This window comes from Agelaius tricolor, unplaced genomic scaffold (assembly GCF_023055355.1).
Source record: "Agelaius tricolor isolate 1412-34295 unplaced genomic scaffold, bAgeTri1.0.p SCAF_3, whole genome shotgun sequence".
NCBI lineage: Eukaryota > Metazoa > Chordata > Aves > Passeriformes > Icteridae > Agelaius > Agelaius tricolor.
In genome coordinates this window covers 5,490,113-5,506,558 of record NW_027269263.1, presented here as the reverse complement: position 1 = coordinate 5,506,558, position 16,446 = coordinate 5,490,113, and the positions used below count along the sequence as shown (strand labels likewise).

General features: G+C 38.8%; 2 protein-coding genes across 3 annotated transcripts; one reads left to right on the top strand and one right to left on the bottom strand.

Annotated features, from left to right (window-relative positions):
- Positions 1 to 773: 773 nt before the first annotated feature.
- RIBC2 (RIB43A domain with coiled-coils 2) lies at positions 774 to 16,257 on the bottom strand. 2 transcript variants are annotated; one of them, XM_071422290.1, is made up of 8 exons: positions 15,875 to 16,109; positions 12,394 to 12,475; positions 10,656 to 11,000; positions 9,960 to 10,078; positions 8,004 to 8,231; positions 6,468 to 6,634; positions 5,234 to 5,348; positions 774 to 4,987 (listed from the first exon to the last, which is right to left on the bottom strand). In XM_071422290.1, the coding sequence occupies exons 1-7, from the start codon at positions 15,989 to 15,991 to the stop codon at positions 5,267 to 5,269; spliced, it is 1,140 nt and encodes a 379-aa protein (XP_071278391.1). In that variant the 5' UTR covers positions 15,992 to 16,109; the 3' UTR covers positions 774 to 4,987; positions 5,234 to 5,266. The 2 variants fall into 2 exon arrangements, with proteins under 2 accessions (XP_071278391.1, XP_071278392.1); XM_071422291.1 differs by having other exon boundaries at positions 774 to 5,348; positions 15,875 to 16,257.
- On the top strand, positions 15,990 to 16,385 carry LOC139588641 (circumsporozoite protein-like). The gene has a single exon (XM_071424260.1). It carries the CDS (start codon positions 15,990 to 15,992, stop codon positions 16,383 to 16,385), a length of 396 nt encoding a protein of 131 aa, XP_071280361.1.
- The last annotated feature ends 61 nt before the right edge of the window (positions 16,386 to 16,446 follow it).

Below are 16,446 nucleotides of genomic sequence, written 5' to 3'. Positions count from 1 at the left end.
ACCTGTAAAGAGGCTCAAAAGTGCAAAAATTGGAAGCATGAAATATTACTTTCATAATTTGCTCAGATTTTTATACAGCCATGCTTTGGTGTCAGACTTTTCATTCATATTTTACTTAATTATTTTTCTACTTTTTTCATTTTCTATTTTGTTTCTTGCTTAAATATCTGAAAACACAGATGATTCATTTAAACAGCATGAAATCTATTTTCCCTTGGCTAAGACAAAACTTGCCACTAACCTTTGTATCAGTGAAATTCTATCCCATCACCTTAAAGAAAAACTATAGCTCCATTCCCTATGGGATGCTGATAATAGCTTACCAAACTAAAAACCAACAGGGAGAGGTAAGGGATGAAATTTTGGTTCCACTCAGGGGTTGTGTTTACACAGGTTGTGTGTACAAATGTACACACCCCACCAGAGCTCACTTCTTTATGCCATACATGACTCAGGCTCTCACTTCTGGAAGAACTGTTACACATCCTACTAAGGTCTCAAAAATAGAAAAGCAAAGACCCTGTCAACCATTCTTTAAAGCAGTTCATCAAAGAAATAAGCTATTTCCCAGCTGGATAACACCAGCTGGATAACACTTGGCTAGCCTTAACAGAACCTCTCATTCTTCAGTCCTTTAAGCTTACAGGGAAAAACATTTTCTTTGTAGAAATAAGCTTATGATCTCTGTTGGAATGAACTCTGGCCCTGGCCATCCTTCCAAAAAACTACTATTTTATCTTTCTTTTTTTTAAAGCCAGCAGGAGCTGAGCAGATGGTTTTAAAAATTGCACTTTAATTTCTGCACACATCTATACTTACACATTATATGCTCACATATATTGTGGGAGGCTAAAAACATTGATCCACTGCAATTTCAGTTATCCTCAGTCTAGGCTTGGTACTTGGATCTCTGAGCTGGACTTAGGTAACTACAGATAAAAGCAGACCTGCATCTCCCAAGGATTCACAACTCAAAATCATCATTGTTTCACACTGGCATTGTTTCACAGTGGCTGTTATTCCAGCAGAAGCATGAACCCAGAGAATGACCGTGGATCCTTCTGCATGTGAAAAGACAAACAGGATTTTCCAGTTAGAAGGTTTGCTTGAAATGGACAAAATTTTACCCATTTTGCTACTCAGCAAACCCCAATTATTATATGTCCTTTTAACTGAGTTTTCTCATATAGCATACTATGAAACTGTTGAGCAGTTGTACCATTTTTTCATCCACCTTTTCATTAATTTCCCCACTCATCCTGATTCCAGAGCAGTGTCATTGGTTTCAGGCATTTTCACCAATTTTCAAGACATTGTGTTTAAACATCTCATCACTTAATCACTGCTATTGCAATTAAATTAGCATTTAACTGCCATAGCATTAAACTAGTAACTCATATCTTAGTATTACCAATTAAATATTTTGGTTTTTTAAATACTAACATCTTTATGTAGCTGGCTGTTTCTTTTTGTCAATTTTTCCTGATTATGCTCTATTTTTCAATCCTCACTTCCTTCCTAGCATTTTCAAATAAGAAACCTAAATTAACTCTTAAATTTTATTGATGGATAAAGCTCATTGAAAATCTAATAAAGCTCAAAGGTAAATAACTTTCATTTTTATTTGCTATATCAAACACTCACAGTATTTACAGTACTCTGTTTTTTAGTGTATTTCAACCACCACTGCAATAGCAAATATTCTTATTAGAAAGGCCATAGCACACACTGGAGCACTGTTTTGTTCAAGTTGGTGTGACAGTGATGCATCTGGATCCTCAGTATTTCCACTCTCTTGTATTATTGTAAAATGTCATCGTTAGATTAGACTTTGTTTTATTAAAAAAAATACACTTATCCCTATTTTCTAAGGAGCTCAGTGTGATTTTTTTTTTGCTGTGTGAAAAGCAATTGTGCAATTTCTACTATGACATCTAGAGGCTGCTGCTTATTTTCTGTGGTTTCTTGTATGGGCAAGATTTTTGTGGTTTCTTCTGTGAAGAATCAGGATTGCTAATGAGAAGCCACAGGAATTAGATTTCTCAGGTTGAGAGTTCAGTACAATTCTGCTAAGCAGCATTTAGAGCATCAATAGCAAGAAACATTCCAAAGGGGAAATCAAACTGTGGCCAAGTTGGATGTAAAACTTAACAACTAAGACCAAAAATAAAGTGTAAGGATCTCTAAAGTAAAGGTATAAAATTTATATTCCTTTCTGAATACCTCATAAGCAGGTGATCTTAAAAAGAATCCTGCAGGAGACAAAATTTCTTAAACCAGCAGAAAAAAAATAACATCATTGCAAACAGTTGAAGAGATTTTTTTGTGTGTTCACAAAAAATACACAAAAATAGAGTGGTGGAGAGTAGGAATGATCCCAAACCAGAACAATGTATTGTGTGGAACTTATTGGTAGAGTTTCAAGCTGTTGTGTTGATTACAGACAGTCCAGGACAGCGTAACAAAATAGACAGTAACAGGTTGCACAGAATGAAAATTCCCTTTGAAACTTCCCTTTGGAGGGAAATTGCTAAGTCCCACCAGCCCTGGGTAAAATGCTATTCAACATCCTAAACAAGGAAGTAAATGTTGTGATCATATACTTTCCTGATCCTATTAACTTACCTGTGCAGCAAAAGGATGATGGGGAGATAAAATGATGTTAGGTGAAGCTTGATACAGGAAAACCCAAAAGTGACACATATCAAGAACCACCCCCTCCTTCTCCCCAATTTTAAGTATATATTTTGGGGGACCTGAACTAGTTGATACAACTGAAGAAAAAAATACACTTGAGAAATTTTGAGATACTGTAGAGTTCTATGAAAATGCCTCTCAGTGGTAAACAATGGCCCAAACCCCCAATGTTAGAATTCTAGAGAAATACACATGTATTTGCATTATGGAAAATAGGAATTAACCAGAAAATATCATTATTACACAATCTTCTGACCCCCTCATCTCATAAAGGTTATATAGTCAAATTTTTTACAGTACAGAAACCATTAAAAAGGACTGAGAAACCTGTGTGATAACTTCTACTGAGGAAAAACTGGACAAACTTAGGATTCTTCAACCTACAAAAAGTGAAAATGAAATGGTGATGTCACAGCAGTCTAAAACAACTTTAAACATATGAGGAACAGCTATTAACCTTTTAAAAACATTTTCATAGAAAGATTAACAAGAAGCAAGTGAAGCTCAAAGATGTTAGGTTCAAAAAACAAACAGACAGAAGGTAAGTCTGCAGAAATGCATCTTGGCTGGTACATTTATTTATCTGGGTTCAAAAATCAAAGGGTTTTTATCACCATTATTGATTGCAATAACAACCACCTATTATAGCTCCGGAAGTCCTTGAGACAGTTTGCTGGAAAGGAGTATTCCTCCATCCTGGAGAAGATGATGGCTTAGCTGGATATTTATTCCAATAAATTTCTTAGTCCCTCTTTAGGGAAAGGAATGGAAGAAGGGGAACCATACCCAAAATTTCAAACTCATTTGCTCACACCAATTACAATAATTTCCAAGACTTAACTATGCACTTTGCATTACATCACTATCAATGGAAGACAGAAAAAAATTACATCTCATTTCCATATATAATTACCTAGTTCATGTGTCAATGAATAAAAAAAGATCCCAATCCAATTTCTACAATCATATAAAAAAATGCTACTCCTCTTTAATCAGTGTTTTGAATCAGGCAGCAAGATTTTATCAGTGTGATCCCACAGGGCACTACTTCAGCTGAGCAAACAGACCTGTTTAAACAGTCCCCTTTCAAGAAATGCTTCCTTCAAGCACCTTTAAAATCCTCCTACTAATATCTCAAAAACCATGCATTCTTCATTATCTTCAGAGAAAAGAATAACTCATTCAAGTTTACCTCAGCCCTCTGTTTTTTTCAAGCATCTTTCCTCCTTTGCTTGGTGGAGGCATCTTCAACCTGTTTCACTACAAAGTTCAGTACCAAACATTACCATTATTGCTGAGACAAAGAACCATCAGTGGACTCCAAGCCAACATCATCAGGATGTTTTTACCTCAGATTTATGTCCCATATGCTGGCACATTACAGTTCGAGATCTATCCTCATAAATGGGCTCTATTTTTATTTAAAGTTCACAATATTAGAGGTCTTGGATTTTTAGCTCAATCTCTCATCTGACTCATTTTTCTCCTCTTTCAGATCTTCTGACTCCTAGGTTAGTCTTCTAACCCTTTTTGCAGTCCTTTCTATTTCAGCTCTTTCTCTTCTGGATTTAATTTCCTTGTTAGCTCCGCCATCCATTTCTCTTATGCAGTTACTTTCCTACATTGCTTCTCCATAGTCTCTTCCCCTGTGTTGTGCTTGCCCATTTTCAGATGCCAATGACTGGCTCTTTAATTGCTAAGTCAATACTGTCACCATGAAGACAGGAAGTACACAGGTTCCATGAACTGCCCTGCACGAGCTGAGATTTTTTTCCTTGACTTTGTTTGGTGCACACCTGCTTTTTCACCCCTCTTCTGTCACACCTGTGAATTGTCCCCACTCTCCTTCAGCAGCACATTACCTGAAACCTCCTCCACTATTTCCAAAGCATCAGGGTGTATGTAGGAATACTTTCCCCCCTGCTTTTCCACACTAACTCTTAACACACATTCTGTTTCAGTGCCATGCCTCAGTGCACTAATCACCTCCATGACTACTGAACTCTTTTCTCCTTATTCCCTCTGTTCACAATGTTTCTGACCAACTTGACCACTTCCTTTTTTCTTGCCTTTCTGTATGGCTGGGTTTTTTGCTTTAAGAAAATCCAAAACAAAAAATCCAAAACCAAACCACAAACAAACCAACACAAAATTTTCTGTCTAGGTCATTTTCCTTCCCTCCCAGAGAAGTGCATCTCTTGTGGTCTATGGGAGGCAGCATTCCCCTCTGGCCAAGTTGCATAAAGCAGCACTGTAGTTGAAATTCAGATGTCTTTCCAGAAGTTGATTCCTATAGGCATGAATAATGTAAGTATTACAGCTAAGCCTGAGACACAAGAGTCAAACAACCTACTACTGAATCTACTAGTCCTCTCAGAACAACAATCATGTTTAAAAATTAATACAATGTTTTCCTTTTCTTAGAACAGATCTGTCTGTCCTTTAGTTTGAATGCCGTGTTTGAACAGGGCAGGGAACAGATAAAAACAATAAAACATGGGATTGCTCAACTGAAAATTTTAATGTGTCTACATACTTCTGTATAATTCTGGTTGATTTGTCCAGATCATCACCGGGTGGTTGTATTAAACTGTGCATAAAACTCCTCTGTTGGAATATTTGAATACTCTTCCTCTTTAAGATAAATGTTCCTAGAAATAAATAATTTTTTTAAAAGCCGTTAGTGATTTTTTTGTTATTATTCAGAAGTAGCCCAAGAAATCTAAAAAAGATATTATGCATTAACACCCATAAATGTTCATAAATTTTTAGAAATTGAATTTAATGTAACTAGAACTTGTTCTGCAAAATATATGCCACATCTCAATATAGCAAACTTGGGTTTTTTCTTTCTTCCTGAAATATCCCTCCAGAAATCTCAAGAGTATAAAAAAGCCTGAATTAACACAATTCCAAACTTTTGTTTTCATAATAAGAAAGCATCATGTATTGGAAATACATTTGCAAAAGGTATATATGAACCTGAGACTGGCTCAGTTGGTCAGAGCATGGTGCTAATAATGCAAAGGTCAAGGGTTCATTCCCCATATGGGCCATTCATCTAAGAGCTGGACTCGATGATCATTCTAGGTCCCTTCCAACTCTGACTATTCTGTGCTTCTGTATTCATGCCCAAAAAAAACCCCAAAAACCCCAAAAAACTGGAAAAATAGAACACTAAATCATTATGTTTGTTTTTCTTGTCCTGCATGTATTATCTTTCTTGTTTCCCAAAAGAGCAGACACAAGAACTGCCCTCCTGACACATCCAGTGGTTAGTTAAAGAATCATCTAGTTCTGTCACACATAATAGAAATGCTGTTTGTGTTGCTAGCTTAACCCTGAGCTATCAGAAATTGGCAGCTCCGCAGGCAATTCATCCTTTTTTGTTTCAGAAAACTAAGATAAATTAAAGAAACATGTAATGGTTTTTCACCTGATAATATGATTTTCTGCATAGCTAATTATATTTATTCACTATTTTGCCATCTATATAAACAGTCTGTTGTCAGTGGAATACTTTTAAGAATTCCAGATCCTAATTCATTCATGTCAGTCAGTAACACTCAAAACCTGCTCTCTGAAGATTGATTAAAGAACAGTGGAAAACACACTTCAGGTGAATCGTTGATTTTTTTAAAAACATGAAGTTGTAACAAAAAAAAAAAAGTTACAAACAACAAGTCAAAAGAGCCCTTTGAAAGCCAAGCTATTGGGTTAATAATGATGAAGAGCTTTTTTTATTTGAACAATGCTGGTTTGGTACTTACTTTGCTTTTTGCTCCTGAGAGAGCCCTGCATTCACAGCATCCAAATCTCGGCGCTGCACCTGGTCCTGCCGCTGCTGGTGCCGCTCCCAGAGCAGCTGGGTCCTCGCAGCCTGCAGACGCTGCCTGTCCCATTCTGCGTCTCTTCGGCGCTCCTGCTCTCTTGCTCTCTGCAGCAATGAGAAAAAGGCTGCATTTTCTCTGTCCAAGATGGAACTGTGTATATAAAGTCTCATGGGTAAGTTCATCCAAACTAACTTGCTTGCCTTTAAGAGTAGCATTTGAATGGGCAGAAGGGAGCAAGGATTTCTAAACCAGGCAGAAGCAAGATATGGCCAATGAAAGGGCTATTCTTTTCTCTCTGTAAAAACCCACAGCAGCAACAGATTTTTTTTTTAATTACTGTCAGCAAGAGATGAAACTTTTTGAAACAAGAGGTGCATAGACATCAGTATGGCTTACAATATCACTAACTCAGTAAAACAGGGGAGCCACGAACTCCACATGAGTAGAAATTTTTTTCCTCTGCCTCACTTCTTGTCTGACACCCCACTGAACAGAATCAAAAAATCAGGCCTGCAAAAAACTTACTCTTCTTGGTTGCACTCATTTTCAGCCGGCCTAATGACTTGAATGGGCTCATTTCAGAGTAATAGGAGAGGCAGGAAAATAACAATTCTACCTTCAGCTTTAAAAACAGTACTAGGTAAGATATGGTAAAGTCTATGGTATTGTAAGGACTAAAAGATAAAATCAAACACTATTCCTTAGCTGTCATAAATGCAGCCTCTGCACAAGGGAGGCAAGTCACTTCCTACTCCACAATATCTAGGCCTGGACACTCTTGACTTCATAGGAAACTAGATATCTTCATTTTGACTGCCTGCTTCTATACTCCTCTAGAGCAGCAACTATTACCATTGAAATTCTATTTTATAGCATGGCTCATAGTCATGTGGGATGGTAGAAATAAAACTCCATCACATTCTTACTCCATCCATTCATGAACTTTTAGGCCTCTGAAATAAGCACAAGCAAGGTCACTGGACCTGCTCTATTTGCCTTGCTTGGGCACCCTTGAGCATGAGAATACTGCTTTGGCCTGCCCTGCTTTCACCTTCAGCTCCTGGATCTTCTTCCCCTACGGAGCAGCCCACTCCTTGCAGGCAGCTTGTGCACTCTCAGGTCCTGAATTGCACCATGAAGCCTGGGTCTCGGACTGGGCAGGACTTTGCTGCTCAGCTGGACCATCATGGACCATGCCCTAAGACCCCCTTGGCTCTGGGCTCCTGAGCAACCTTCCTCCCAGTCCAACTCCAGCACTAGAGCCTTCTCCATGACATCTCCCAGGTGCTTCACAGGTACTGTGTTCAGTTAGACTGATTGAGATTTGGGTAAAATGCAGATCAATGGAAAACACAGTCTCATATTGGTGTGTCCAGGGCAAACAATGGTATTTTTAATTTACAAACATTGTCTATAGTATTATTACAACCAAGAAAACAAACAATGCATGAAAATGCATGTGAGCTTAAATACCTGTTTCTCCAGAACTTGTTCCTTTTGGAACTCACGAATTGCCATCAGCTGCTCCTGGTTCATTCCCTTCCATCGATCCACCAGCATATTACGTTTACCCCCGGGACCGATTGCTTGGTCTGGGTTTTCAGAAAGGAAATCTCCTCGGAGGAGGCAGGTTATTTCATACATATCATCTTTTATTTTTTGAGCCTTTTCCAATTCATTTTTGTGATCTAGTTCAGCAACCTAAATTCAATGGAAAGAGAGAAGTGATGTTTTTTCCAAGAAAAATATGAACTAAGGGATGAAAAAATGTTAACACATCATGAGATGATTTCCAACCCGCATAGAGTTGTCAAAAGCATCACCTACAAAAAGTGATTGTTGTCTTATTAGCCAAGATCAAAACCCTAATATCAAATAGTTCTTTAATGCTGTCATATCACATATAGCAAGTAAACTGGGGAAAAATAACTTTGTTTTATAAGAAAACACAGAATTAAATAAAAAATAATTCCACATTTATCCTCAAGTTAATAACCAATATATATTTGGCAGACAAACGCAATATGGAAGAAATTTACAGTAAAATTTACTATCTCAAATCACTAGCCTTGATTTATATATTACACACTGAATCTAGGTGAAAAGCATGGGTAAGCCCTCAAAACAGAAGACAGGAGATGTCCAATTAAAGTCTGAGAATGCAGCCTTGATTCTCTTTGCTGATACAAAATGCAAACCTGAATCATATTACATGAATGTATCTGAAATACTGGCAATCACAGTATGCATTTTCTGTGGAAAGCACTGCTCCTAATGTTCATGACAAGGAACAGTCTCCTACTCAAAGGAAATTTCCCTTTATAATACTCCGGAAATAAAATGATCTTACTGAACATAATTACCTTTCAAAGAAGAATTAAGACTAAGTAAACTAATTTGAAGGAGAATGATAATGCTATGCATCTTTCATTTCTAACACTGTCTCATTCTTCTGTAATACATAAACTAAACTATCTTTAACAATGCCTAGTTCCAGCCTCCAGTGGACAGAGAGAAACCTTCTGCTTGCTAGGGCACACAGAGCACAGGGGACAGCTTGCTCCTGTACTTTCAGATTTTGATTTTCAATTAACTCGGGCTGTCTATAAATAAAATTATATGACAAATGCCCCCCAAAAGACCCAAGCAACATTAAAGACTTGCATGCTTATACAGCTGAACCAAAAGATACCATATTTAATGTAGGCAATTCTAATGTGGTTTATTTTGAAGTGATAAATACATTTAAAGGTAAGTCATAACAAATATAGTTTAACCAAGCTAATAGCATCCATGTAGCCCTTTGAGTTGTGTGTAGAAGCTGAAAAGAAGAAAACCCTTTGCAGTAAGATGAAGAACTAGAGCATGAGAGGTAATGGTACTAAGACAGGTTCCAAAGGAAGGTCAGTTAACAACCAAGAGACATTGTACAAAAAAACCATGAAGCAGCTGAAGAGCCAAAACCAGTGGTTGTGGGGAATTAATGTAAACAACAAGGACAAAAAGCAGCTGTTAGCAATATTTCCACACAAGTGCAAAGAAAAGTAGACAGACACAATAAGAGTATGGGAGGTCTGATATAAACCCAGAAAGGAGCATTGGAGGCTTTTGCATTACCCCAATTTACCAGCTCAAAGCCTCTGAATGACCGGGGAGCTGTTCCTGCTCACCAGTCAGCAAGCTGAGAACCAGGAGGGACAATTGTGGCAGAGGATAACTAGGTAAAAGACATCTAAATCCTTGGATCGATTGCTCACTTGGCAAAGTGCATAAAATTTACCTTGTTCCAAGCTGAAACAGCCTTGGAAGTCAGGTGATAAGAAACCCCCATTGAAAACATGAGTACTTATTCTGATTTTGTGCATCTTATTCTCCTTCTCTGTCACCACATTTTCTAAAAAATAACAAACCAACTAAGTATTAATTTACCTGGATTTTATTGAAATTTTTAGTAGCTGTACAAACAGCACGCCTGCTTTCCTCTTCTTTTCTTTGTTCTTCCATAATCTTTCGGTCAAGTTCAATCCTAAACTTGTCATAAAGATCATCTAAATTAGATTCAAATAAAACATAGTCAGTATTCATGGACATGATGTGCATATGAGTTAACCAGGGGAAGAGACAGGGGGGAGCTACAGATACAGTAGGCTGAGTAACTATTTCCAAATCCTACCATCAAAGCTGTCCATCTTGAGATTTCAGGTGACTCATGAATCAGTATAATATGTTACCTATCTTGTCTGAACACTTAGTGTTAAAATGAAAGAAGTATGTTAAGTACTGCAGAAAATAATGTTTCATGACAAGCTGGGAAAGAAAAATCAGTATTATTTTTTCTGCTCTAGGACAGTAGGGATTGGATAGTTTGGCCTGATGAAGTAAGCATACCAACTGGAGGCACAAACCAGAAATGAAACCTGGGTGACATTTAAATCACATGTTAAAATAGAGATTTCCTAAGAGAAACAGTGAATACATTACAAAGTAAAGCTTATAAAGTAAAAACTGGTCTAGTATTTCTAACTGGTCTAGTATTTGTAAGTTTAATATACAATACCATATTTTCATCAGATACACCACAACTTCAGAAAAAGAAGATTAAAACTACATTATCCTTTTTGTTACCTGCCAATTTTTGGTCAGCTAATGCATTTTTTAAATCCTTCTGTTGCTGAAGAGACCACTCCCTTATTTGCTCCTTTTGAAACTTCATCCTCTGATCATGGTTTAAGTCTTCACCCATGAACTTCTGCATGCCAGAGATGGTACACCGAGGATCATCATCTGAAACTCGAGCAGGTCTGTCTTTCTTTAGGGCTTGGGGATCATTCAGGTCAAATTCACGTCTTGTTTCTGGCTTCTGAAAGTTCTTATGAAATTCAGTTAGAGCCCTATTGATGTCTTTGATTTCATTTTTCTGGCGTTCTTCTAGCAGACACATGAGCTTGTCATTTTTCTTCATGTGATGAGCTAGACAAAAATGAACACAATGAAATCACAACTCTTAGAGGTGCATGAGTCATTGGACTGCAGACATAAGGTGAAAATAAAATTTTCAAGATGAATACATAGAATATAAGTTTTCAAACTGTTATGCCTTAGGAGAGTATTTGATCCGTAAGTACCAGCCCAGCAAACACTCTAATGTTAGTAATATTTACTTATTAAATATTTTCAGCTTTTTAGCTATAAATTATTTTATTAATGTTACAATGAAATATGTGCATGTGAAACAAATACAATAATAAGTACCAGAACTATGAGGTTTTGTTTGGTGAAAACTTGCTACATAAGAAATGTACAGTAAACCAGTTGTCCCCATTTACTCTTAATTTATAGCTACAGCTGAAATACATTGTTGCTTGCCAGGAAGCAAACCAAAATTGGGCTGCAACTGAAAGGAATACAGGTAGCTCTTCCATAGTTCCAATGATTTTTCTAACCATAGCACTAAAATCATTGGCTGGTATTAAATTTTGAACAGCTTAAGAGCTCCTGCCCATTTAATTGGAACTAAATAAATTCCAGCACTTTTAAGAAAAACAAACAACAAAACTCCCACCCAACCAACCATTTTAGTTATTTAAAATAATTTGCTAGAAAATATGATTTCCTCTTTTGCCAGACTCCACATTGCTGCTGGTAGTTTCCCAAGAGTCAGGCCCTGACAGGTGTATTTTCCACCTAGGAAAATCATAAGTGGAAGCACAGCATGGAAGTGGCAGCTGCATTTTAGCTCCTCTTGAGGCACACAGAGAGCCTCGGCTGCGGGACCCTTTCATCTGATAGCCCAGGAAAGCATCCCAAGCATGGAAGACCACAACAAGTTTGAGGTCAGGGCACAGCATGAAATATTTGTGTGGCTGCAAGTTCTGACTCAGCAATGGCTCCTCTTATCACCTTACTGTACATGACTCGTGCTTCCAGCAATAACAACCTAGAGAGGATCCACAGAATCCATATATTCTATAGAAGAATGGCTAGACAAAAGATGAGCTCACTCTACAAAAAGCACCTAAAACAGATTAGCCACTACCATACTGAAAAGGACACTGGTAAATAATTATTTTTTTTTAATCCTGTTGCATATTCAGGTTTTCAAATGATGCTATTCATCAATGCCTTTTAAAAGAAAACACTGAAAATTCTGGCCTATTATGCTATGTATCCCAGTTTAATCATGTCAATAGAAATCTTAAGATAACAAGGAGAATACATACTGTGCCAATGTAGATGTATGAACATAAATAGGACATAAATTGGATGACTGAATTTAGAGAATATATGAAGGGATAAAAGAAATCAAGAAACAGATTAAAACATTTAGCTATTCACAGAAATATCACAGTGTCTAGGAATATACCAAATCTTTCATGCTCTGCTTTTTCAGCTGCTTCTTGAATTTTCTTCTCCTTGACCTGTGCATCCAATGCATCTTTATCAATCTATTAAAATGAAAAAAAAAAAAGCAGCACTTTAGGAGATACTGTGTTTGAACAATTAAAACATTGTCAAGCTACATTGACTCACAGTTGTACAAGATAGAAATAACACCACTAGCACCAGAATATATACACATTTCTAATGTAGGTAAAACAAAATCCAGAAACAGAAATATTCTTGTTTGTTTGCATTGTTTTAATAATGATGGGCATGTTCTCGCATCTGATCCAATGAAAACACCACATTTACATGATCCATAGAGCTAGAAATATTTTCAGCTGCATTACATAGAATGTTTTCCCCATTACAGCTGGCAATTTTATTTTATTGTTCTGCTTTCATTTATAAAGCAGGTAAGTATTTTAACAGTAAAGATGACAGGAAGTTGTAATAGTTCATATTTGAAAAAAATACAAAGGGTTCACTATAAAAAAGGAATGGAAATGTTTCCTGACTTATCAGAGAGATTCACAGGGTTGCCAAAATGCACTACAGGATACAGGATCTGTGATGAGCTAACAGATACAGAACAGAACATCCACATCCATGGCAAGTGGGACCTGAGCAAAGGATAATAGAGGCCACATCATCAAATGGGAGCAGACACCTCCATTTTGGGCAAAAGAATGTGGCCCCACACTTGTTAGCAGATTGTGGCAAATTAATAGGCAGAAACATGGATTTTACTAATTTTTTTTTTTTTTTTTTTTTTTACTGACAAGTCACTTAATGTCCTTAAAATTTTGTCAAAAACATAATGACAAATCTTCAAGAATCTGGCAAACAATTTTACTAATCTTGGTCTAAAACCTGTTCAGATGACAACAGAAACAGATCACGGCTGAAAATACACATGGTTAGTGCTGTAAAGGACAACTGACAACAGCCATCAGCAAAGAGGCAAGTTTGTAAGCAAGGCTGAAACCATCAAGAATTCTATCCTCCAAAAACAATGGTGTTGTGGACACTAAATATCAACTCTTTCAGAGGTCTCATTGGGAAAGCCAAGCAGGACAATACAACTACTGGAAATACTGCTAAGAGAAATTCAATACAAGTTCTTAGCATGGCAGTAATAGAGGTAGGTCAGTGTATCGACTTGTATTACACTGTTGGCTCTGACCTCTTCAAAACACTTTCACTTTGACACAAAAACATCCCTAAAACTGACATTCCCAGTCACATGAAACTACAGGTTTCACTTTTAAGCATTTAAATAAGAAATCTATGAACAGTTTGAGGCAGCTAATTTCTAAACTAGTTCTATTTATGTATAAAGTTTACATGTCAATTGAAAGTAATTTTTCATTTGGATTACTCATCTGAATGCTTTAGAAAAATCAGTGATTTACTGAGAATAGATTCTTCAATCTGTAAATGAGGAGAGCATTATCTTATGTTTACATTACTCAGATGAAAAAACAGACACAGAAGTCAAAGTAATTATAAAACTAGTAATGACTGAGGAAAAAAAAATATAAAATCTGGGTTCCCATTCTGCTCTCTCATATATTATCTCTATGTTTTTAAAATATTCAAACCCTGCTTTAGGATTTCTTGTTTCTAAGTCAAATATTGTCTTGATTTCTAAATTTCTCAGTGACTGCCACTCAGGTAAACTGGTCAGAGAACTGAAGCAAATAATCTTAAAACCACACAGAAATACTGATATACCTCTGTATTGATTTCCTGGCTCTTTATGGTTCAGACCTGGCCTAACTTCAAACCATAAGAACAGTCCTTCTGTCAGCATCATTGTTCAGGTACACTGAATGATGTTAAATCAAAATAAGCTGCTAATCAAAATTCTCCAGATGAACTCTCCTTCATATTAGTTGTTTGTCTAATGTAAACAGATCTATCAAAACCTGCCTGAGTCAGTTCTACAAAACAAATAAATTCCACAAAAGTATTTGGGTAAAACCTTTGGATGGTGTACTCCAGTACAGCTCAATAAAATGCACCAGGATATGTTAGCTGGCAGCTATTTCATTAAATGAGGATTTATGGTTTGCAGTCCTTCATTTTTAAGGCTCTAGAAAAGCCACTTTATAGAGAAAGTATGTTTTTCTGATGAAGAAATTTCAAGTACCTTAACCCACATCACAACTGCTAAAAACCTTATTAGCTCCTTCCACTGAAGAATATTATTGGGTACTTAAGTATATTGTTGGTGTGTGTTGGGACGCTGTACCAGGTGGACACACCTGTCGTGTTCAGTAAGTGGGAACTGCTAATTGATCTGCAGATACAATGACTCTTGCATAAGAGTGAAAAGAATAAATTCAAGCCCTGTCAGAGATAGGGGGAAGATGTTTTTCTACTGACTTGAGACATATTTCTGTACCTAAGAGAAGAGGATCCAGTTGACATCTGTTGCAATTTTACCAAGTCACCTCACATCACTCTTCCCTCCATGCATGCTCACAAACATCTTAATGTGGGCCTTTGGACATATCACAGGGAGATTCAAAATACTGTTGCATCCAAAGTCAAATAGGTATAGAGCACATTATTTCCTGACACTCAAGATGCAAACTGCAGAGTAAACTCTGGAGAAAATCTACTAGCCTGAAGCATGTTCACATTTACACATCCATGTCAAGAAAAATCAGACACAACAATTAATTACATATATAAACAAGGACAGATCTGTCCTATTAATCTGATGCAAAATGTGGACTAATTGCAGGACACTTATAGCACTAAATCTCCCGCAGCATCAATTCCAGTGAGGACCAAGCACAAAAGGGCAGTATCACAGAGCAGAGAGGTAAAAAACAATTACTTGCTTCGTCCACATTACATGAACTGACTCTGGAAGCTCTTGGCTTCCATCAAAGCACTACTACGAAGAGATACAACAGAGGGCTTGATCCCTCTGTGCTGTTAGGGGGCACTGGCACCTTGCCCTTGAATCCAGAGCAGTGGGGCACAGATACAAAGGAGAAGCCATGGCCATAAAGGAAAACACAAGAAGTTTTGTCTCAACAGGAGGAAGAACCTCTTTCCATCGAGGGTGGCAGAGCACTGAACAGCTGCCGAGGGAGGTCACGGATCTTTCCCCCGGAGATATTCCAAACCCACGTTTGGAATACCCGCTCTGGGTAACCCTGCCATGCCAGGGGGGATGGAGCGGATGATCTTCAGAAGTCCCTTCCAACCCTAAACATTCTATGATTTCTTTCACCAGTAACTTCAAAAGCGACTCTGAAAGTTGCATCTGGGCCCTCCCTTCCTGCTTGCTCCCCCTCACAAACACACACACCTGAGGAGGGGTCACTGGGTGCCGCTCCAGGCCCGGCTCAGCCTCCCCTTCCCTCCCTGCACTCCCTCCCCGCCTTATGCCGTTCTCTTCAGAACCCCTGGGAACACCAGGGGGACACGGCGCCCACCCTCACCCCTATGGTGCGGATCCGTGGGTTGAAGATGCGGCCTCGCCGCAGCTGCTCCCGCCGCCGCCGGCGCTCCAGGGCGGCGGCCTCCTCCAGCTCCCGCTGCGGCCCCAGCCCGCTCATGGCGCCGGAGGGAACAGCGGCACGGCGGGGCTGGACTGAGAGCGGTGGCCGGGAGCAGCAGCGCTGGCCAGCCGGGGCACAAGACGGCCGGTCGCGATGGGAACAGCGGGACGGCGGCGCTGGCCAACCGGGACACAAGGCGGCCGGTCGCGATGGGAACGGGAGCGGCACCGGCCAGGCGGGACACAAGGCGGCCGGTGGCGATGGGAACGGGAGCGGCACCGGCCAGCCGGGACAGAAGGAGGCCCGTCGCGATGGCACCGGCCAGCCGGGACACAAGGCGGCCGGTTGCGATGGGAACGGGAGTGGCGACTCCCGAAGGGCACCGCGGGGCGGAGCCGCTGCACGAGGCGCGCAGGCTGTGAGGGCGGGGCGGGCTCGCCCTTCCCTTTGAGGCGATAAAATCTTCGAAGAGTGGTGTGGGGTGGTTTTATGTTGGTAAATTGGTGAAGTGT